Source organism: Ptychodera flava, chromosome 18 (genome assembly GCF_041260155.1).
Source record: "Ptychodera flava strain L36383 chromosome 18, AS_Pfla_20210202, whole genome shotgun sequence".
Lineage (NCBI taxonomy): Eukaryota > Metazoa > Hemichordata > Enteropneusta > Ptychoderidae > Ptychodera > Ptychodera flava.
Genome location: NC_091945.1, coordinates 21,564,340 through 21,587,739, shown reverse-complemented (window position 1 = coordinate 21,587,739; position 23,400 = coordinate 21,564,340). Strand labels below are relative to the sequence as shown.

Genomic DNA, 23,400 nt, shown 5'->3' with positions numbered 1-23,400 from the left:
ATTTCTCAGAAGAGCATAGAATTTTTTTTGAAATCATCTACGATTGTCAATAGATGTTGCAGAAATTACTACATGATGATTCTAGTGACATATTTTATGTTACAGTCACTCAATCATCTCACCATTCAGTGAGGTTTTTAAGATCACTACTGCAAGCCTGAAGTTTGCGAAAAGTAACCGTGGTACTTTATGGACTTTTTAATTCAAACTGCTTGCAACAAGCTCAATTCAGTTTCCTGTGTCACCTGTTCAGTGCTCGTTGATATTAGGACTATTAATCAGGATTCTCCATAAGGGCATACTGTGGGGTCAACTGCCGGTGTTTTTTGACATATCTATTCACATGCAAATAACAACAGACACTAGCTCATTTGCATAACATAAGAATATCCAAATTGGGTAGCATTATGTTTATTTAACAACCGCAGTTTTTCAAAGCTGTTGAAAACACTGTGGAAGGTGCAAAACATAAAAAGTATGGTTAATATTGAGTGTTGTTTTTGACCTTGTACTCATAATATTTGTTTCAGGGTCATGACCTGAAAATTGGTGTCAAGTAATATCATGGCAATGTCGGCTGAAGAGGATACAACACCAAATTCAAGTCAGAACAAGTAGCTTGTAAATAACATTCCCACCACCTCTATTATACTCCCCCTGCACATAATAGAACAGCCCAGCTGTCACATCTGTTCAAATCACTCCCATACAAAAGGTAGCATGTCAAAGCAATGTATGTAATCACAAAGATTTCCTGAAATTCTCCTTCATACATAGTCTCCAAAGCTTTCAAGAGTATTTATAAATTTGAGTGAGAGATATTATATCTGTTTTGCAAACCACATGTATCCTTAGAAAGAATGTCAGCAAAAAAATTATGATTGAAAATCTTCATGGAAAATATTGGTAGTGCAAATAAGACAACCATAAGACATTTGTGATACACAGTCACTTAAGCTAACCAAGGATTCAGAGACCCATGAATCCAGTACCATCTGTTTTACCTTTAAACATCCCTCCATAAATAGATTCTCCTCCAGTACCATTGCCTGTGGGAATCAAAACCAAGAAACAGTACGCCATGAATGTGTGTGGTATATCCCCATTGTCTTCTGTAGGGTATGACTGATATCAATAGAACAGCTGTGAAAGGGGTTTAACCCTTGCTTTCCTTGAAAAATTTTAACATCTAATTGTTTTTATTCATAAACTATTACTCTTTTTATGTGCAACATAGATTGTATTTGTGCATTCATTATGTTAATTTATGAAAATCCATTTATGACTTGAACATATGATTGAATTTCAAACAGTAAAGGACCGTACTGTTCAGGGAAAGATGGTCATTAACCCTTTTCCTGCCGAGCGCCCTTGTCCGTTATCCTCCCAAGTCAGTAGAAAACCGCCCCATAATATGTGCCTGCAAAAGTGGCTCTCCTGCATGTTATCCTGCCAGGCATTTTGGCAGAAATCGCCCTTTTTCAGGGTAGTTTTAGCCGTACTTATACGTGTTAGACTTCGATAATTTCTACATGCCCGTAGACAGGGGAAGGAGCTCAAGGGTTGCTGCAGAAAAAAATTGAGGTCACCAGCTTTGTTTGCCCTGGGAGTGCGTCATTTTATTGCCGTTTCATGTTTATTTTTTCGGAAATAAACTCCTTCAGTATTACGCACGTCCGCTAGGCACAAACATCACCTCACTCGTCTGTTAGTCAGAGACCCTGAGGGTCGTGCTAGGGTGCAGAAGCACCGTCAAACCTGTCCTGTTTCCCCAGGGTAGGGTCAATTGAATACGTACCTTAAACGACTTGGCAGTGTAGCACAAAAACTACGTTTTTGCTGTTGTATTAACGACATGGCTGAGCCATTGAAGCACAGCTCAACGTAGTTTAGCCAGCTCAGTTGGGAGTTGGCTTACGAGTGTTACCGTTCATTACTGACTTAATGGCTTGGGCTGCAGCTAACCAGTGATAACCAGTCACTACACCCAAGTCTTCAGTTCACTTTTGCGATGCACGGGTGCAACGCAATATGCTTCCATTGTTCTAGCCATCGACGTGTCCACATGCCTGGCAGCCATATTGTACTGCTAGCTGGTTTGCATAACAAAAGCAGTCCCTGCTAACTGCAGGCGGTATCCCCGTAGCATATTGACCTTATGTCACCTTTTGAATTCTCTGTACGCAAACAGCGTACGTAGTTACTAATGCGTCGGCAAGAGGATACGTTTGCCTACAAACCAGAGCCAATACTTCGGACGATGGAATAAATAAAAAATCCAAAGCTACGTCCATTGAATGGCACGGCCAAGGCGGTGAAGGACGTTGCCTGGCTTGAACTTGCAGAGCTGAAGCCCAGCTTAGTACGTCGGACACCAGTTTGTAATGGTATTTCCGAGTCGTTCATATCCGTTCCATCGGAGGAACAAGTCGAGGCGTCCCGTCAAAAATACGTTCTCATTTTCAGTCACGCACAACTGAATAAGTGACTTTCGTCTCGCACCATCGGCATATCTGCCAAGTCGTTTGCAAGAGGTAGCCTTCTAGATTAGCATTGCCGAGTTGGTCAAGTTCGGCAGCAATCTCTATAGTGCCAGGCAGCCAAGTACGTCCAACTCCGCCAGAAAACGTCACCATGCTATCCTGCCAAGTCCGCTAAAAAGCGGTAAAAAAAACCCAGCCCCCCTCGGGTGTGGGGGACTGGCGGACAGGTTTCTGCATCTTTCCCTGTCTATCGACTCCCTGCGAACCCATTTCGAGGGGAAAAGGCGTTCCTTGTCAGAAAACCTCTCCTCGGATGACCCCTAAACGCACAGGGGATAGCAAAACGTAGTGCCGTCGACTTGGCAGGAAAGGGGGTACCCAAAAAGGGCCCGATTTCCACCGGTTGGGAGAATACGGTCACCAGTGCTTAGATTCTGTCTACACCGAATTTCAAGCGGATTTTCACCGACTTGGCAGGAAAGGGTTAAAGCATGCGTATGGCAAGTGAAATTCACCAAATGAGTGTTTGAGAGTGTAAAGATCACTCTTTCAAACACAGAGCATTGCTCAAATAGGTTGCTGGAGACATTTGATATGCGCGCCTTTAGAGTTTTTCAGTAGCACTTTTGAAAGCATGAATCCGACATGTGCCATCAGGAGAGTACACATGCTTTCATCAAACCACAGATTGTTTTGACGGATTGTTGTACATTCTAATGTCATGCCCAGCTTCAAAAATAAACCACTCCTTGCACTGTGCGAGGAACACTACGAGAAGAATGAAACATTTTCTTTATCAGATGTTCGTACCTGCGGTGAAATCCCCGCCCTGAATCATGAAATCTTTCACGATGCGATGAAATGGACTGCCTTTGTAGTACAGATGCTTTTCTGTATTCTTTCCGGTACCCTTCTCTCCTGCATTTCGTGAAAGGGAAACACAAGTATATGAAAAGGAATCAATCTCCTGACGTGAACTAGTTTATGCTGTATATAACACACTTAGATATCCAAGTTGGATATTAAAATATTCGAAGTAAAAAAAGATGTCAAAATAAGATTGTAAAATTTTGTATCTTTCCACGGTTCAATGCTCAATACTGAAATGTGAAATGCAAGGGTATAGTCTCTGAGAAATGCAGTTTTGCAAGAAATGTATAGCTTGCTTACTGAAACACATACCGTTTGGATCCACAGCCCTGGCACAGTGAAAGAAGACAGAAGTGATATGGTGACAGGAAAAGATAACAAAATGTACAATATCGGCATCACAACAGCTAACTTGGCAGCAAATAGTCTTTTCAGACAGATTCCTATAATTATGGAATACTCTAGTAAAATCATCATTATAAAATTATTATTTGAAATGTTGCAAACATTAGTATAAATAAGACAATAAATTTAAACAAGTATAGAGGTAGAAGTTACGTTAATATCAATATTTGTCACACAGGAAACTAGACTTACCGGTACACAGGGCCCTAAAATTTTCACATGTTTTAGGGCAAACGTCTGCATAGAGTTCGAAGATGATCCTCCCAACTGAAAAGAGATGAGAACATTGTTTTTGGTTCTGTAACCCTCTCACGACCAATATTGAAACAACCAGTATTTATTTCAATGGTGTGGTTGAGCCTTTGCACTGAGAAATAGGGGTGGAAAGAAAGTGATTAAACTGTTTACACTACACCATTCTCACAGGTGAACTAGAATTATGAATGTTGGCCATATTGATTAGCATTCTGACCGAAACATTGAGGGTTTACATCATCACAGATTGGGTCAGGCAGAAGCCTATGGCTCCTAAAGAGTGGTGAAGCTTGTACAAACCTGATGTCCTGTACATTGTACAGTATGTTTTTACACACTTACCTCCCAGTAGCAATGTTAAAGTTCACTGTCAAAAACAATGATACAGCACTGTGTAATACACAAATCAGTGAAGGTTAGATCGCTGGGGACATTTCAGAGCAGGAAAAAATTCCAATGCAGCAAGGGCACCATAGGTCAAGTGAAAACAAATATAAATGGCTACCTAAAGGATGAAAGGCACTCGAGGTCAAGCCAGGTCAAGCTATGACATCATGCCTGACAGATCAAAATCATGATTTGGAAGAAATCTGCTACTTAAGTCTTCAAATAATCCTATCATTAGTTCCCTGACTGTGTCAATTGTTTGTTTATGTTGTTTGTTTGTTTGCAAGACTTTTTACTTTATTTATCAAGAACTAGAAATTTTATGAACCCACCGCTAAATTTGCAGAGACCAACCTACCTGAGAGCCCATTGAGCTCTACGTCGAAGAAACAACGCGGCCTTACCAAGGTGGCCATGGCAGGTTACTCCCAGACACTGCAAAACCAAAATATCATAACACCAGTTACGAAAGTTGATACGACGAAACCATCACGAGAGTTAGAGTGAATAGCAGCTTTATGAGAAACAAATCTTGAACTTTGCACAGTTGTGTGGAAACACAAAACACTCCTGCACAGATTGGTTATGGACACACACTTCCTGGACTATAATAATTTGAACAAACTGTTCAGTATACTTTTTCAAAAATACATACTTTACCTCTTCTTGCCAGAGTACAGGTAATACGCAATAAACAAGGCACGAGACAATATAATGGACAATCATACACTCTTGAAAGAGCTGTACCAGACAAATGAAAACACAGGAATGGCACACTTGATGTGACTTATAATATAATAATCTGAGGCCTGATCCCATACGCTCGTGCAGCTATGTAATTTTAATAAAGTAACAGTTTACAGTTCATGGAAGTTGGGCTTTTGACATTTTTAGATACTCCTCTTCGTCACAGGTGTTGATGGTCTCGCGTCCTCGCTGGCAGCTCACTGACCCGACTACTCAACACTCTGCAGCCTACTCTGTGCTTTGGCGATGACCCTTGGACACAAGTAACGATGCCTACCAGCACACACGTGGCAGATGCTATTGAACAGCATATTAATATATGTCTCATCCCACAAGAAAATACATTGATGCATTTTAATTTAATTTCAAATTGCTTAGGTTATCTTAGTAACTTTGAAACTATTTCAGAGAAGAAACTTGAAGGTGGGCCGTGACCTGTGATGATGTGATCACAAGCATGATGGGAGTGCAATGGCCATGACTGTGGCCAAGGAAAGAGTTCTTATCGTACAGCAGTGACATTAGCGCATCGGTGATCCGTTTGCACCAGCTAATAAATGTTTTGCTGGTTTGAAGAGCTTTTAGGGAACAGTAACAGCTGTTGCAGCGGCACTGCAAGGGATATTAAGTTTCTCAACGGCATACTGGACTTGGTGACATCAGCACTTGTTGAATTACTGTTGACAGCTATAACATAGATGGGACGCAACAGTTGCAATAATGCAAGCAGGGATGAAGAAAATTTTGGTTACACGTGGCAAAAATAAAAGTATAGGCAGTTACAAGTGGTGTGTGAGTGCACAAAGTTTGTGCAAAATGTCTTGATTTTTTACTGAAACTAATTTTCACAGCTGGCAAATTTTAGCAAACAGCAGGTTGTTTTTGCTGGCTGCCAGCTATTTTCTACATCCCTGTGCACGTATAGTAATTTGTGTTCAATCAGAGTCCTGTCATGGAGAGACAAATAGTTGAAATTTGAGTGTCACAATCCAGAAGAGCTTCAGGAGAAAGTATGTCCATACAATAATCAATAAAACCTTTTTTCAGCTTCAATTTTACAAGCCACACACAACGTGGGCCTTGACTTTCACTTTCACATTGGCAGAAACTGCACACTATTTATAAATCACAGATCGCTGTTTTTATCGGTCACACTCACAGCAAACACTGTGGAAGATCAGGAATTAATGGTAGGCTGCACGCTTGTTCGTTCGATCAGATTTTGCGACATTTTTTTCCTATATTGACAGACATATAACCAAGTCACATGATCTATCTGTCTGGCACTTTAATCGCTCTATGCCGATTTTCTCGATTTTGTTCCGCAATGGTTGTGCGGCGGGTGGGAGGGACTCGCTGCTTTTCAGCGCTTCTGTGATATCAATCTAGGGGCCGTTACTAACCTGGTTTACAAGGAGCTGAAAGCACACAAACAAATGTCCGCCCCATTCAAGCTGAACAAAAGTCCACCATATATTGAACATTTCTGCCTTCGAAAGTATCAAAGGTCGTTCCCGGAAATTCAAACGGCACTTACATTCAAATGAGTGGCAACGCCGCGACATCCGACGGCAATAGTATTGCATGACACGGAATGGTCGCCTTATCCGATGTACAAACAGGGAGAAACATTTGTAAAAAAGATAGTTCATCGCTTATTAGGGGGCCATGCGATTGTTCAAAACTTCGCGAGTATCGAAAAAATCCCAGCATAGTGACAGAAGGACTGGACAAGTCTCGCTCAAGCTCAGAGCATGCAGGTCGGTCTCGGAGTCTCGTCACTGACGGACGCGCAGGCTTTCTTTTGTAGCAGTCTTGACGAATTCGGTGTCTGTAACATGCACTTCCCACTAAAATACACACATCGTACACGAAACACGATGACATTATGGTTAAAATATTTTACTTTCAGCGATACTCACCCGACGCTTCTCTCCCCAGATATCAGGCGTCCCAAAGATGGCGCACGCGTCACGCCAAATAAAGCGCCCTCATTTGTAGTGTCTATAAATCAACGCGGTGTGTTCAGTGGCTCTAGGCCAGGCTGACAAAAAAGCTTTTGTGTCAACCTACATGTGACTGTTCTATAAACCCAATTGACATTTGCACCTCAAAGTTAGAGCTATTTACTCCTCATTTTGTAACTTTGTGACGGAGAAAGCAGACGAAATTTTCCCTAAAATTTCAAAAACATGCAATTGTAATTATCATACATGCATATATATACCTACACACAGGCACATAAATGTATGTATGTATGTATGTATGTATGTATGTATGCATGTATGTATGTATGTATGTATGTATGTATGTATGTATGTATGTATGTATGTATGTATGGTATGTATGTATATATATATATATATTATATATATATATATATATATATATATATATATATATATAATATATATATATATAATATATATATATATATATATATATATACATTAATTAGCTTATTCATTTGATTTATTCATTTCATGGTTAGTGTTAATTCATATTACACTCATCGATTGGTCAGTGGTCCTACATCTAATGTATCCTGGATTACGTTAAGGGAGTTTTGTCTCTTCACAAAGTAAAGACATATCGAAGGAATAACCTTGGCATATGGTGCGTAATCAAGGCCAATATTCGCACTCAACATTTTTGATTCGTAAACGCAATTAACCTATAGCATGGACTTTTGAAAGTTCTCGATTTGTATATAATATAAACATTAGGACAAAATTATGTACAAACATATATCCGTACTGATCAGTGCTCGCGTTCATGGAGCTTTACCTTGTGTATGTACTACTAGATGTGTTTTTGATGAGTTTTGAACTTGCTAAACCAATTACATGTAAAACTTGCCAACCTCGTTTCCATTCATATGATATCACACTTTCTCTGTGGAATGACCGCTTGTCCAGCTTTGTATGCCCTGTTGTGCATTATAATGCGCCCTCAGGGACAGATTATAAATTTTCAAATTTCAAATTTTTAACATTTTCTGCTTATTTTGAAACTCTAGGAGTAAATAAAATTTTTTGTGAAAATTCGAAATTTAATTTTCCCCAGTGAGTTAACACATGGATGGCAGCCATGAATTTCAAATGTCGGTCAATTTAAGGTAATTAGTCTCTCTGGTACCAAAATTTGCACCATGGCCCCTGGTTGTTATTATTTGATTTTGAATAAATTTCCTTCACGAAAGTTTGAGCAAAAGTTTAAGCCTTCCACTACCTTTAGACACACACAAAAGTCCATACTGAACGGTATGTCCCCTGGCAGCCGTTGCTCAGCAACTTGAGTAATTCGATTTTTCTGTAAATGATGAGGTTAAAGTTCCAATAACTGTAACTTCGATGCAATTGCCGTTATCTGCCTTCATTTTTGTTTCTTTCCGAAATGCATGCATGGGCTTTGTGTCTAACTCGTCAACATAGTCTCTCTGTGTCTCCGCGTGTGTCTGTATGTGTGTGTGTGTGTCTGTGTTGTCAAATTTTACGGTTGGAAAATGACTTGGTGTCGGGACAAAGATCAAATTTAAAAACAATAACATTGCATTGTACAAAATGCATATATGAAAAGGCGAATACTATCTTCAAACTTCAAGGAGAGCAAGGTAAGAAGTTACTTGTTTCGTGTCGAACACCGAATATATTATCAAAATGTATTGCTATATTGTCTGATTATGCGATGGCAATATTAGATGGAACAGGCTGCTGAATCCCATCATTCGAATTTTTCTTTTCTTTGGGGTATATTTTCAAAGCAGCTGGGATTTATTTTTCTTTAGACTGAGTGTTTCCGTACAAGATGTGCAAGTAATATACGTCCATAGACAGTAGACAAGGATTGTCTAATGTCTTACATAAATGTTTAATTTTCTACCTTGCCATAAACTCACCTCCGTAGCTTGTAGATCGCGATATACAATATCTCTTGTTCAGATTAACGTACAGCGCTGAGCCGCTAGGTTCAAAATTATTCGGTAGAGGTAAGGGTACCCTTACCGATAAAAAACGTATTATATTAGTTACCGTTGTGTTAATACCAGGGAATTTTATGACGTCATCCCTTACGATTATTACTGATATTAAATGTATCCGATTGTCCAGCATTGTGGCCCCGGATGATTTCTACATCTATAGGCCTAAATTCACTGGCATTGCCAAAACTTTAAAATAACAGCATTTTGGAGTGTAAAGTTTGCTTGAGTTTATTATGGGCCCGGTGGGGGCGTACATCTCATGAAAATCAAATGTTTGGATCTTTTTATCATTTACTTTCAATGCATTGTTTGCCTTTTATGTAACTACGTTAACCTCACTATGGATGCAACCACGACAATAATGGTGTTCTAAAATGAAAACGTATGACGAAGCAAAGAGGAAGTGACTGGGCCAATCTCTATGTACCATCTGTTATTGGAGAACGATTAAACACGGAGAAAGGTTTCATAAGCTCTGCCGCGTTGACGTTATTTACAGTATGTTGTACACTTGGTTCAAGTCAGTGAATATTTAAAGAATAAAAACATTTGTAATAGTTTTTCTTATGTCTCTCCTATTTCACACCAACCTATTTGAAATTTGGCAGCCCAGGTCAGGTTTTCCTATCGATCGAACGCGTTACCTTTGAGTCTGCGCAGTAGTGAGTTAGTTTCTGCTGCATTCTGCTGTGACTCGGGCCGGATGAAACTCCCCTTGGATACCGCATACACCCCTTTCATCACGTTCACCCCACTCACACGTTTCATATGAAAATAGAACACAAATCACCGCAATCATCCACTCAAACACTCACAAGTCACTGACTTGAACCAAGTCTCAGTATGTTGTTCTGTCTGTGAAATACACTCTATTGTTGACAACAAAATTTCAGTCCGGACTAGAATTCATTTGTCAACAATAACATTACATAAATACATAGTGTACAAACTGTATTGTGGTTGCATGTTGTCAAGACTATTGGTAAGCCTAATTTTATACTTCAACGTGATTTAGGGAGAAGGGTAAGAGAGTGTGAATTTATTTCACTTAAAGCTTCATTCACTTGAAAAAAGTGTTTGACTCATAAACATTTGGAGTGACCGGTATTTTTTATATTTTAATATTAGTTTGTGATTTAGAAATAAGCGTAATGGTACTTCTGGATAAAAGATTGCGGCCAACGCGATGTCTTGTTCATTCACCAGCCCGACGTAAATTGAAAATAGGAAATACAATCCATTTTCTATTTTCAATTTGGTGCAGACATGCGCATTGACATGCTGCGTCGCTAACCCGGTGACATCAAAGACGCCTCGCACGGCAATTGTTATAGTTACATTCATCGAACCATCAGCCGGTAAATGGATTCCAGATTTGCTCTTGACAAAGGGGTTATAAACCCAACGGTGATACGCTCATGGAAAATGGATACCCAAGCGTGTTCCGAAGTCATAGAAAAGCCGGAGTATTTTTGTTATCATCTGGGCCCGTGAAAACATGAAAAAGGGGTACTTTTTGCAAAAGTTCATCCATGAAAGGATTAGAATAGCACTTTGAAATATGGTATATAATTTTCTTAGACGTACAGCCATTTCAGCGCTTAGCTGAAAATGTGATTAATTTAATGGGAACGTCATCTTTTTTATCATCTTTTTCCCCAAAAGTTGTCTTGTTGCTCCATACCGTAATAGTGGTCAGCACCGTATTATTTCACCACTTCCCGAGCTAAGAAATTATGTAGTTTTTTGTACATGTATATTTCTTACAATAAGGGTGTCTTTATGTTGAAAATCCTGATACAAGCAAAGGGTGTTTTTAAATTTAAAGAACAGGTATGTGTTGCTAGCTTTTACTATGAGTGCAAAGACCGCGTACCGGGGTTATAGTTAGCTTAGTTCGATCTTATATAAATTAATATTGGAAATAAAAAATAGAAAATCAAAAAATCTTATTTTCAAGTTCCTTTATTGAAATCTCTTTGTGGTACACAGGCTGGCCGCAATTTGTCATGGATTTATGGACCCACAGCTAAGCCATTTTATGAAGGAGATAAAACGCAGTGTTTATGTGCCCGTCTGTCTAAATCACCTGCCCCCGTGCCTTTAATCAGTTGTGGCCAGGTCTACTAAATTACCTTTTACAGTATTGTTTGCATGTATATCCTTCCCAGGCCAGAATGAGCACAGAATTTACGACGGGAGGATTTTTGTCTGACGTCAAATGTCCTCATGACGTATAGGCCCGTGCTCGCCATCGCACGGATCATGGAGGTCCAAATATGCGAAGCGCTGTGGTGACGCCGTACCTGTCACTATTTTCCCCGCGTTTCTCGAACCGTGACCCGTCAAAGGTACCGATGTATCATCATGATCATCGCCCAGCCTATGATGAGTCACTGTATAACCTTTAACCCTTGACCAACTTCCAAACTCTCGGCGGAACAGATAACTATTTTAGAGCCGGGTCGTGCCTGCTTCGGATCTGACAGCTTCAGTTCTGAACCGATGACATCTTACAGTTGGAGTTCGTTGAAAGACGAACTCGAACTTGGCGCAGTAATTTCAAATTTGTGATAAATATCGTATTCAACACAAGAACGTTCCCCGCCATGAGCTTGTTGTCAAGGACGCGCTTGTGCATTTGTCTCTCAAAAACGATATACCTCTCAGGGAGTATAAGAGAAAATATTGACCTTCAATGAACTACCTAATACTTTAAAGCAGCTTTGGTTTTATTAGCTATAGACAACTATGTCATCGCCCAAGTATAGTATAAGACGAGCGAAAACTCTGTAAATTAAGTTTCTTTAAGTCAAAATAACACGACCGCTCTAGTATTTTTTATTTTTATATTTATTTTCAATCAGTTGGTTTGTAGTGAATGACTGACAGTATACAATACAATACGAAGCCAATTCACAAGATAGTGCAGGTCATCACCAGGTCATAGTAAATTTACAAACAAAATGTGATTAATTGTTAATGTAGTGGCCGGATCACGATACTTAAGCGCGTGCAATTTGTACTATAGGTACTTAAGATGAGCAAACGATTTTACAGTATTTTAAATAATGTTTGAAATGGAAACAGAATATAGAAAAATTCAACAAACCCTGCTGGTTATTCTCTGTACATTAAAACATGTAAGACACACAAATATCCCGATATCTAAATCCTATGAGGAAATGTTTGCAAGCTTTGACGCCTGCCAGTGAATGAATACCATGCTGTGCTAACTTGACGCGAGGACCACACGAATGAGGTGAATGATTTAAAACTGGCCCGGTATAGCTTTAACTACTGTTTTATTAATGGAAATCTGCTCTTTTCATCGAGAAATTGGAAAACTTGCTTCACCATTCTTTCTGAACAGGTTACGCCTGCGAAAGTTTACAGCCGTCGTCCAGGTAAAAAAATTGCATGTTACCGATTAACCGAACGGACATTAAAACAAGTTGAATCAAATTCAGTCCAGAAATATAATTAAGAATATCGCGAAAAAGTAATTAACACAAACACACTTTCGCCATCAAAACCAATATAAAAGCCAATTATTTAGCCGACACAATTGAAATCACATTTAAAAAAACACCCATTAATAACAATAATAAGGGAAATGAAAGTGCTACCATTCAATTCTTTGTTCAAAGATTGCAAAATAGTGGAAGAAGACAAACGTATATTATATATACTTATATAAATACAGAAAATCTGATTGAAATTCTAACTTTTTGTTAAAATTCGTGCATGAACCAATTTGTGAGACAACTTTCCGATGACCAGCTCTCAGAAGTGCATTCGTATTGCCTCGTCACTAGGTTGCGGACTTCGTCATCGATCATTTTGTCAATGAAAACTTTGTCTTCCATGGCTGTTTTATTCCATACAAATACACAAGCTCTACCCTATTCATTTTTGTTACACAATGTAATCGCATAGAATGTCTTTTCAACGTCAGGGAAATTTCATTTTAAGTCTTCATCCTGCAGTTACAACTGTGGACATTCCCCATTTGTAACGTTGTCGGGCGCCCTCCGGCCGGAGAATAAAAGCCGACAGACAACGTAGCCGGGATCCTTGCAACATCCTTATAGCATTGTTTAAATTATTAATTCTACAAGTCACGTCTAGGCAAGTTAAGTATGAGCCTCTACGAAATATATTGACTAATTTGTACATGTCGAGCGATATAACAAATTGGTACCGTGGACGTGGATTACCTAGATACAGCATTAGTTCGATCAAGTTGGGGAATAGGAAAATTTAACCTCAATTATTTATTGCAGAGGTAATTAATACATGTAGTAATATTTCCTTGCGTGGATTATCAACAGCATAAAGGGAACTTTTAAAGTCCCATTAGCTGCATCTTTTTGCATTTTACTTACGAAAATATGTTGTCAAATATTGAAGTATATTTCAAGTAAATTTACGACGGTCGTATTTAAGTCGCAACTTGAAAACTGTTTAGTTGTAAAAGTTAAGTTTTGCGTTCGTCGCTAATGTTTGAAAAACGTGTGATCAAGCATATATACGTAAGTTATATTTGATTTCAAACCATCTTATTCGAAAAATGCAAAAAAGTTACAGTTAATTGGACTATTAACCCACGCCCTCTGTAAGTAAGGGACCCTATAGTCACGGTAGCATCTTTACTTAGTAGTCAGTGTTGCGCACCCTAGCGTTGTATCTGTCCATTTCCTTACTCTCCATGATACACTGAAATAGAAAACATGCAAATAATGTCACACAGGGAACAAGAGCATTTAACAAAACCATACAGAATCATAAAACCAAGAAAAAATGCAAAAAGATATCAAATGCTGTGACAATAAAATCTTAGATCGTAGTAGAGGAGAAGTAGTTAAGTATATTCTTGATGACGAGTTGAATAAATAAATGAATATATACGTACATACAAACAAATTCATACATACATACATACATACATACATACATACATACATACATACATACATACATACATACATACATACATACATACATACATACATACATACATACATACATACATACATACATACATACATACATACATACATACATACACACACACACACACACACACACACACACACATACATACATACATACATACATACATACGTACATACATACATACATACATACATACATACATACATACATACATACATACATACATACATACATACACATACACACACATACATACATACATACATGATAACACTTACCAGAGCGCACCATACGAAGAACCAAGGCCAGAAGATGATACTGATAAGACAATGTAAACAATGGTTGACCCTTGGGGGTGGTCTGCAAAATGAGGAAATGTTCAAAATATTAACTTCGTCAAGAATGAAAATGTTTTGGCAGTGTACTGAAGTGCACTGTGCTGTGCTGTTCTGAAGTGAACCGTGCTGTACTGTATAACAGGGAGGGCGAAGTGTTTGTGGGGTGATTTGAATAATACCAAATGCATTTTATGTTGTTTCCAAGAAGAAAGACTCCATGCATAAAATGACTGATAAATCTTGCCAATCATTTATGTATGAGAAAAGTCACAAGATTCTGGGTTTGATATTCACAGGTGATCCACAATTTGGCTTCTTTGTTATGACATTGTTTTTCTTTTTCAGATTTCACAGTTTGGAAACGAAAACCCTGTGACGTCTAATGTATAAGGAAAACTCACGGCTCAACATCTTTGATCACGTAGGTTGTCGTCGTCGTTGCTTGTCCTGCTGGCGCTGCTCCCGGCGGAGGTCCAGCGGCACCGTAATACATCCCCGCGGGTGGCGGCGGGTACGTGCCGGGCATGGGCTGTGTCATAACGGCACCCGGCGGTGGTTGCGGGTAACCGCCGGGTGGTGGTTGCTGGTACCCACCATGAGTGTACGGCTGGTGATGATAGCAAAGAGATGATATGAGACAACGTTAACTTTAGTTTCGAAAGTCGTACAAAGGGACTATTAACCCTTTGAGCACCATAATTTTCTCCCGCCAAAATTTTAGTGCAGCAAAATTTTACCAATTTTTATGAATTTTTCTGTTATTTTTTGATAATTTTGGACCAAATGGACATCACATTTCATTTGCGAAAGATTTTTCTCAACATTTTGGCAAAAATTTGAGAAGAATTGACTGGGGTTTATTTTATAATAAAGACAAAAATAGACTTTGGCGCCCAAAGGATTAAAAGTGTAGCACAAAGAATATGGAAGAAAACACCGCACTTTCGATAACAAACGGCGCTATCCCGCTGTATGAACCAACTACAGTTTACTAGTATACCACAGATAGAGAAAATGGCACAATGTAAGGTAGTTCGCGCACCGAAAATGAATTCGCATGAAAGACTGAAGCTTTATTCAAACTTTTCTGAAAGAAACTTTCAACCGTTCCTTTTCAAAATCAAGTATACAATCGGGGTTTCCAATATTTGAAATTTGAATTTTTTTCGTTTAACTTCGTTACTGAACCAATTTGTATGGCAGCTTTCGCTGACCAGTTCTCAGAAGTGCATTCGCATTGTCTCGTCACCAGGTTGCGGACTTCATATATTTCAAAATTCAAAATAGCCGCCATTCCTGTGTTATCTCCTTGTTGGGAGAAAATAAAATTCCAGATTTTCACAGACTAAGCCGGTGAAAACTTTATTCACTTCATAAGCTTCAAAATGAGCCCTTACACAAGTGGTAGGCTAAATTTAAAAGAAGATTGTAAAACTTTGAAAGTCAAAAAATCTGGCGCATTCTACCTTAATGGTAGAACAGACTACGTACGATTTTTTTAATTATTTTCTGCATTTGAACAACAACAGTATAAATCACTCTATTTGTAACAAATGTGAAAATTTGATTTATCTTTTGAAAGAGTCGGCTGGAACGAAACTAGGTGTGTCTTTCTCGTTTGTTCACAACTTTTGATTGATTTTGTCATTGGAAAGTCAGCCAGCATTAATCATCTTATCTAGGTTAGTAGGTCGTATTGCAGAAACACATCGAATACGTTATCGATGACATGTACGAAAACGTGATTACGTACTTTGGCTTTGCACAACTTTCATACTTACCGGAGGCGGACCGGCGGGATATGCTGCGGCTGGCTGCTGTGTTTGTTCTGTCTGGCCTAAGGCATTCACTTGGTTCGGGTCTTTCTCTTCCTGGGTGTTGGATGGAGGATTGGGCTCCTGGTTCGCCCCCTGTTCGCCTTGGTCGCCGCTCGACATTTTATGCAAATTATTTGGTCCTTCCGCAAAAATTCTGAAAGAGAAGTAATTAAATAAATTGTTTTTTTTTGTTAATGTGCATTTACTTCGACACCGCACAAGGAAAATTCCACAGTCTATACCACAGTCCCTTGGTGGGCTATTCAGCTATGGGACTATTCGCCCCATAGACGAGTGTACAGATGCGAGAAACACCTCTCGCTTCTGTACACTCGTCTATGGGGCGAATAGTCCCATAGCTGAATAGCCCACCAAGGGACTGTGGTCTATACCGTTGCATACGAAGTACAGTCCCGCGATGTGTTGCTCTGTACATTCAGTTCGTGTAGCCGGCAAAATCATGGAAGCCGGTAATAAAAGAAGACAAGGGCGCCCCCGGCACCCTCTCAAAGAGCATTCCGGCATGTCACCCACAAACAAAACGTTGTTGCAGTGTGGGCAGGTTGGTAACTATGACGGTCCGATGAAATATTACTTAGAAGCAGATTATTAAATTACTTAGTGACAGTCTTTTCAGAATTCTGGATATCCTGAGCCTAGAATTCACTTAACTTATCGCAATCTTAGCAAATTTTCGTCTCCGTCACAGTCAAAGAGTATTGATAGTCAATCTCTAACAAAAAAAGTCATCCGACATATAAACATTCGACGAATTTAAAGATTGTTGACTGGGGAGATATAGGGGGTAAACGTGACGTTGAATTTCAAATTTTTAACTCAGGGTTAACTAAGAATTGTCGTTGTATGAGAGACCCTAGGTAATTTACAGTCCTTTTAAATCTATCACCGTTATCTCCACTCAACGACTCGCCACAGTTTGAACTGTAAAGAGGCAAGTAACAAAGACAGTGCACCGGGTTTAAAGTCTACGCTATTTGCCGTGTCTGAGGCAGGCAACCGCTTAGTGGCGGGAAGCCCTTTGTGATGTGACGATATCGAGATCACAGAAATTGCCACCTGGAGGTTAAAATCTCTCGCACTGATTTCACCTCCCAAACAATTAATTTTATGTTCTGACGGTGCAGCGCTTGGGTGCCAAATGGAAATTTTCTGACAAATGTTACAATTTTCATAAACATACGTTGAAACGAATGCAACCAATAGGCGATGAAATCACAGTATTTACATATCACCATCAGCTGAGGTCATGTTGATGCTCATTTGTTTTGAGGTCGTCTCGATGTTCTTTTGTTTCGGGGTCACCCGAGTCGCCCTCCGTGTCCAAGACTGCGATAACTAAGTAAACGACAAAGACATTTTTATGGTCTTTATAATATTTCGATGTTTTCAACACCCGCTCCAGTCAGTGATAATCACCACCATAAACTATGGTATGTAAACGACTACACCTCTCATCGTGCATTGTGTATCTTGATATCCCCCCCCCCCCCGATAGAGCACAGGTCAAATTTCGTAAGTTTATCGGCCACTCCGCCGAACAAGAACAAATAAAAAGAATGAACCTTGAATTCTGTGCCTTCTACTTTGCCTGACAACTGTTTTTTAAACAGACTACAAACACTGAGCATATGGATAAACAGTCAGTATACGATGACGTCACGTTTCAGAGACAACTTGGGTCACGGTGTTTCAAAGTGTCCTCATGTCACACATCCTAAATCATGAGATAAACTCGATTGCAGAAATCATATATGCAATACATAAAAATTGTTGAGTCCGCAGTCTATATTTATTGTAGATACATGGTCATATGACATCATTTTTCTTTGTCTGCGCTATCCGTAAATCGGAGCTAAAGGGATTCCCGTTGAATTTTTTTTTCAGAATTTTGAAAATGCCGAACATTTAATGTAACAGATGTTTTACACGATAGAATTTGAAAGAAACAATATTCAAAGTCTTTCAGGGTAGAAATAGATGATAATTTCAAGCCGCGAGGACAAAATTCAGTCCGATTTAATGTTTTAATAGTACACTTTTCTTTGTGCTCAGATTCGCTTTGTAATTCACTAGATAGAAGTCGAAATGTATCTTCGAATATTCGAGTTAAATCAGACAAAATGTAAATATTTGCAAATTTTAGCGAGTAACTTGTCATTATGTGCATCCAAAATAACGTTATCAAGGCGTTACGTAGTTTCTGAGCGGCAAGAGGTAGGTCGTTCGTGGTTGTGTAACGCGTCGACACCCGTTCATGTTATCACGGCACAGAAATATAATGATGTCGTTCTCAAAAATGGTGGCCACTCGACGATTGTTAGATAAGTGCGTCACAAGGATGAGTCCTTGTGTTCTCATTTTAACATTTTTTTTCTGTTTCAATAATTAACACGGCATTATAAGCTAAAGATAGCGGTTGCTTGGAAAAAGGCGCGATCGCAAACACTGGCTGATTTCTCGCTCAATGGATTCGTCATCATTTTCCTGGCGATATACCAGCTAGACGTCGAAATAGACCACAGTTTAAGCCGTCAGCAGAAGTACAGCCATTCGTGATGCAGGCACACATGACAATGACGGTACCCATCAGTGACATCGCGATCCATCGATTAGATATAAAAAATGTTGTATCTCACCTTTTGTTGCGACTAGCTCAAAATTCTAAATCTACAAGAATATTCCTTCTCTGGCGTCCAATTGTTTCCCCCTTTTTGTCTGAGTATCGCCGCTTCTCAATAATCTTTCCTGGGAGTTCTGGCTATTTTGGCTCCTCACGCGTACACGTAGAGCACGATGAAAAATGGCGTCAAGCGGGATGACTGTACCTGTATCTGATCTTCTCTTCAACCAGCAAGTGACCCTATAAATCTGAAACATGGGTTAAAGTGTTACTAACATCAATGACGTCAGAATTTGATTGGAAGGGTTGGCCGGCCGGGCTGAAGTGACAAGGTCCAATGTGCAATCGCATGACATGGCTAACCATACGCCTGACGCACATCACAATCCCAAGAGCATAACTCAGTGACTGCATCTTTTCTACTTTTATCTGGAGAAAAGTTGCCACCATTAAATTAAAACAGTTGAAATGTTTATGTGATGTGATAACAGCTGAAATAAAGGATATAGCTGTGGCAGACACACAGACAGACGAACATACACAGACAGGCAAATACAAACAGACATGAACACAAAAAGATTGCGAAGTTCGCATGACCAAAAGGTTCTCTTCATAGGCGGCCAGATTATAGGCGAGCGGTTAATATTTCGCGCCAAATATCCAATAGACAATAAAATTAAATTACACAGAAGAAAAAACAGATTTATCATACAATGAAGGTTCAAATTGATATTTCCATTGAATGCTTTACTGCAAAAACGACCAAGCCGCCAGTAAAAAAATTACGAAACTTTGGCTCTTTAATCTTCTCATTCAGATAAGAAAATGCCGTTTGATTTTTCGAATCATCATTTCGACAGTTTAAAGTCGGACTTGGGCATATATAACGTGAGCGGTAGACCCGAGTCTATGACTCAGAGTTTCCGCTCTCGAAGTCAAAGTTTAAAACTTACACAAATTAACATCACCACCAGCAGCAGTATCATGACGATTCGAAATCAAAAATTGCGGAAGTTGATCAACCCATATCATGGTTGCTTATTTCCCAATATCGGTTCGGCTGGCGTGTCATCCTTCCTGATAAAGATAAATCGGAATGTAGAAAATGATACAGAGAAGCGCCGCCATCTTTCCACCCACAGAGGGTGACAGAAGTCAAACAACCCCTCGGGTGATGCTATAGAAGTTATGAAAAGACAAACAAATAAACAACGATCAAAAATTTATCTATCCGTTTTGTTGGATGCGCAGACGCAAAGGCTGTTGGATTATATTCTATCAGTCAAGAGGAACTCAAAGATTATTGTAGGATTACCTTGGAAAACAAATAACACAGGTGTGAGGTCGCGTGAAAAATTAACATAACATCGTCTCGTTTTCTTTCCCATAATTTCAGATGATAAAACTCACCGCCTGTTCAACCCCGGTAAGTTTCACCTTCAGTGGTGATGTCGACAAGAACCCACAAATATCCGTATCAAAAATAGAGATAACAATTATGGCCTAAAGTATGAAATGGATAATTATAGTTGCCACAGATGATTGTAATGAAATTATAGGACACCAAAACTGAACACATCAAAATAGAATTGATTTATGTACTATACTTATTTTTAAAAACCATTTTCTTCAGTTATGGTCGATGGGGATGTATAAGTTAGATGTTGTATTGGTACATTTTCATATCATTAGAATATTAAAGCAAGGCATTCACTAAGGGACGGACCATTAGATCTTGAGAGGGGGCTTGTCAAAAAACAGAAAAAATTTAAAGCAAATAGGCAAAAATCTTCAGACTACTTTGCAAAATAAAAAAAATAAAATCAGAACGCAAAAAATTATAAATCTGGCAGTTTACTTAGAAAAAAAATAGCATACCATGACTCACTTGGAAAAATAAAATTCAAAAATTTACAGTTGTAAAAAAGCATATTCACAATCTGTTTTTGACCACCCCACCTTCCAAGATCTTATGGTCCGTCCCTAATTATAGACATTCCCTTTCCCCGGGATAAGGCGTTGGCGCGCTGTGACATCATCAACATCTGTCGTCTGCAACTGTTATTGCATGAACACTTTCTCGCAGTCTCACTGTAACTGTGCGCGGTAGTTTCCTCAGAAAACATTGTAGAAATTGTCGGACGCTGAAATAATTAGGCAACGTGAAAACCCATCATACAGACATCGATGGACGTTTGGGCTTCAGTCGTTCTCTCGATCGCTTACTTACTGGGTAACGCGACTGGACAAGGTAGGCAGTCTGCCCTGACATTTTGCAAAAGTGTGCCCTTTTGTGTTTATGATTTTTTTCATGTACTGAATGGATTAGAGAATTTCAGCGGTGTATTTATACCTTGAACTCTCCCTTCAACGTCGAAAGTAAACCAGACTTACCATTGTCCGGTCTTTAGATTCACGTCGAACATTCCGTTAAAGCGTCAAATCTGTCGTAGATTTTGGTAGAATACCTTTGAATTCTGAGACATTAAAAAAAACTGTTTTCTAAATATTATGTTTAATTACTCTCAAAGGAAAAGTTGGTATGATTTTACTAACACTCTTTATTTATTCTTGTCGCAAAATGTGTTCTGCATTTCATAAGTACGCCAGCCTCCCCCCCCCCCAACTTGTTTTTACACGTCATTGCGTTATAATTACATTCACGATGCCTCAGAAAAGCTGAATTTTCCTGTGATATTCTGTAGCTATTACTGATAATTCTAGCAAGCCCTGCTAAACTAGAACTTTCGGATTAACTTTGTCTTAGAAATTCAGAGAAATCACCTCATTTCCCCTTTGATTTAGCGTTCACTGTATGAAGGCCCAGTAGCTGTAACGTTTGATGTTTTTTTTCACTATTTTTTGTTGTGTATGTCAATTGCTAGTTTTTGTTCTGCTTCCCAAAGAATGTTGAAACACCTATTAAGCTTATTTAGCTTGTCAACACATCTATACCTGTAAAATGCGCTGCATGTCATTGTTTACATTTGAATTATTATCCAGACCAGAATTAACAATGCATCCTGCACATGTACACGGTGAGTTTACAAGCTGAATACTGTGTATCTCAACACGCTTTTAAGAGTACAGCAAGAAAATGTAGTCGATACGAAATCGTCAAACGTTACGGCTACTGGTCTTTTAATTATTTCTGGTTCTCTATGCTTAAAATCTCCAGAGACCGTGCCTACGATGAGTGGCCATGAAGTTTTAGGTGGTCGATATGTGATATCAAATGAGAGAATGATTTGGCAGGATGCCAAAGATCACTGCCGATCATACAGCGGATGGCTAGCCTCTATAAACGACGAAGCAACAAATACGGCACTAATTGCCGCTGTCAATGAAAACGTCAGAGGTAGGCAGTGATTACCCCATGATGCATTTCGGCGATTGCTCCTCAAGTTGATTTTAATAAACAACGCCACCACGCGCCACGTCCCTTTACTCTTATTATGAATCGGCAATGCACTCTTCAGATTGTTAACAACACGCCCTTGACAATATCCACTGACGCTAGCTGACAAATACTAAAGAAACTTTCACATTTTCATAGGAAATTAATGTTATCGACGGGTATGACACATATTTTAACTCTTTCCAAAAGTCGGAGTATAGATTCATGTTAATCATGCATGAGAGCTACCATCATTTTCTGTATTCGGAAAATCTTTATGTAGTTGTTGAGAGAGAGAGAGAGAGAGAGAGAGAGAGAGAGAGAGAGAGAGAGGGGTAGATTAATGCTGGACTACTTCTCATGCATTTTAGCCAATGTATGGATCGGTATCAATGACAACGACGACAAAGATGGCACGTACACAAACGCTGATGGATCCGATATGGTTTACACTTTCTGGGCGGCTGGTGAACCGAATGATCAGGGAGGCTTGGAATTCTGTGCACTCATGGAGTAAGATATGCAATGATTTTCTGATATTTTAAAGCTCCCGTATTTCTCTCTCTCTCTCTCTCTCTCTCTCTCTCTCTCTCTCTCTCTCTCTCTCTCTCTCTCTCTCTCTCTCTCTCTCTCTCTCAGTTCTCTTGTTTGATTTGAAACGCATACCTCGTAATTGCAGTGCGTTAAGCCTTGCATTTCTTTTCGATTTTTTCTTCCGAAGCTCAAGGAGCAATAACAAGTGGGCTGTAGACGTCTGTGCACGTTCCTACCGTTTCATCTGCGAATTCGGTAGGTATTGACAGTTTAAACAACCAAACCAAGCAAGAGTAATCTTGTTGTCCTCTTGGTTTGAATTTTGTGCATTAAAGGCTGGGGTCTCTTGATTTTGAAGTTCGAGGTTGAAAGTATGGCGGTTTCAGACTTTTTCTGTCAAATCTGTTACGAGATGGTTTTGAGAAAGTGCATGTGATGTACACGCAGCACGTTTAACGTGTTGCAGCAAGGTTACTATCGTGTATGTTTACGTCACGGTAAACTTATCTACCAACGACCACGTCTTTGTACTTGGATGTTGGACCACAGTCCCTCAATTGGCGTTGGGTGGGGGGGAGTGGTCGT

General features: G+C 39.3%; 2 protein-coding genes and 1 long non-coding RNA gene across 8 annotated transcripts in view; 1 reads left to right on the top strand and 2 right to left on the bottom strand.

Moving 5' to 3' along the window:
- LOC139117142 (peptidyl-prolyl cis-trans isomerase G-like) overlaps window positions 1-7,133 on the bottom strand; it is a 30,265-nt gene extending 23,132 nt beyond the window's left edge. For 2 of the 6 annotated variants that reach the window (XM_070679997.1, XM_070680000.1), the window contains exons 1-5: window positions 7,070-7,133; window positions 4,759-4,835; window positions 3,951-4,025; window positions 3,294-3,401; window positions 1,005-1,049 (exon numbers count right to left, since the gene is read on the bottom strand). In XM_070679997.1, the coding sequence (XP_070536098.1) occupies window positions 1,005-1,049; window positions 3,294-3,401; window positions 3,951-4,025; window positions 4,759-4,816 (286 nt within the window). In that variant the 5' untranslated portion in view covers window positions 4,817-4,835; window positions 7,070-7,133. Of the gene's footprint in view, window positions 1-1,004; window positions 1,050-3,293; window positions 3,402-3,653; window positions 3,683-3,950; window positions 4,026-4,355; window positions 4,381-4,758; window positions 4,836-7,069 lie in introns of those variants that run through there. The other 4 variants (XM_070679999.1, XM_070679998.1, XM_070680002.1 and 1 more) reach the window with 4 other exon arrangements.
- Window positions 7,134-11,961: 4,828 nt separating this feature from the next.
- LOC139117141 (DAZ-associated protein 1-like) lies at window positions 11,962-19,115 on the bottom strand. Its single transcript, XM_070679996.1, has 5 exons — window positions 19,090-19,115; window positions 16,208-16,397; window positions 14,828-15,033; window positions 14,367-14,448; window positions 11,962-13,848 (listed from the first exon to the last, which is right to left on the bottom strand). The coding sequence occupies exons 2-5, from the start codon at window positions 16,361-16,363 to the stop codon at window positions 13,786-13,788; spliced, it is 507 nt and encodes a 168-aa protein (XP_070536097.1). The 5' UTR covers window positions 16,364-16,397; window positions 19,090-19,115; the 3' UTR covers window positions 11,962-13,785.
- Window positions 19,116-22,062: 2,947 nt separating this feature from the next.
- On the top strand, window positions 22,063-23,070 carry LOC139117824 (uncharacterized). The gene is made up of 3 exons (XR_011548592.1): window positions 22,063-22,242; window positions 22,653-22,794; window positions 23,003-23,070. It is a non-coding gene; the product is annotated as an uncharacterized lncRNA (long non-coding RNA).
- The last annotated feature ends 330 nt before the right edge of the window (window positions 23,071-23,400 follow it).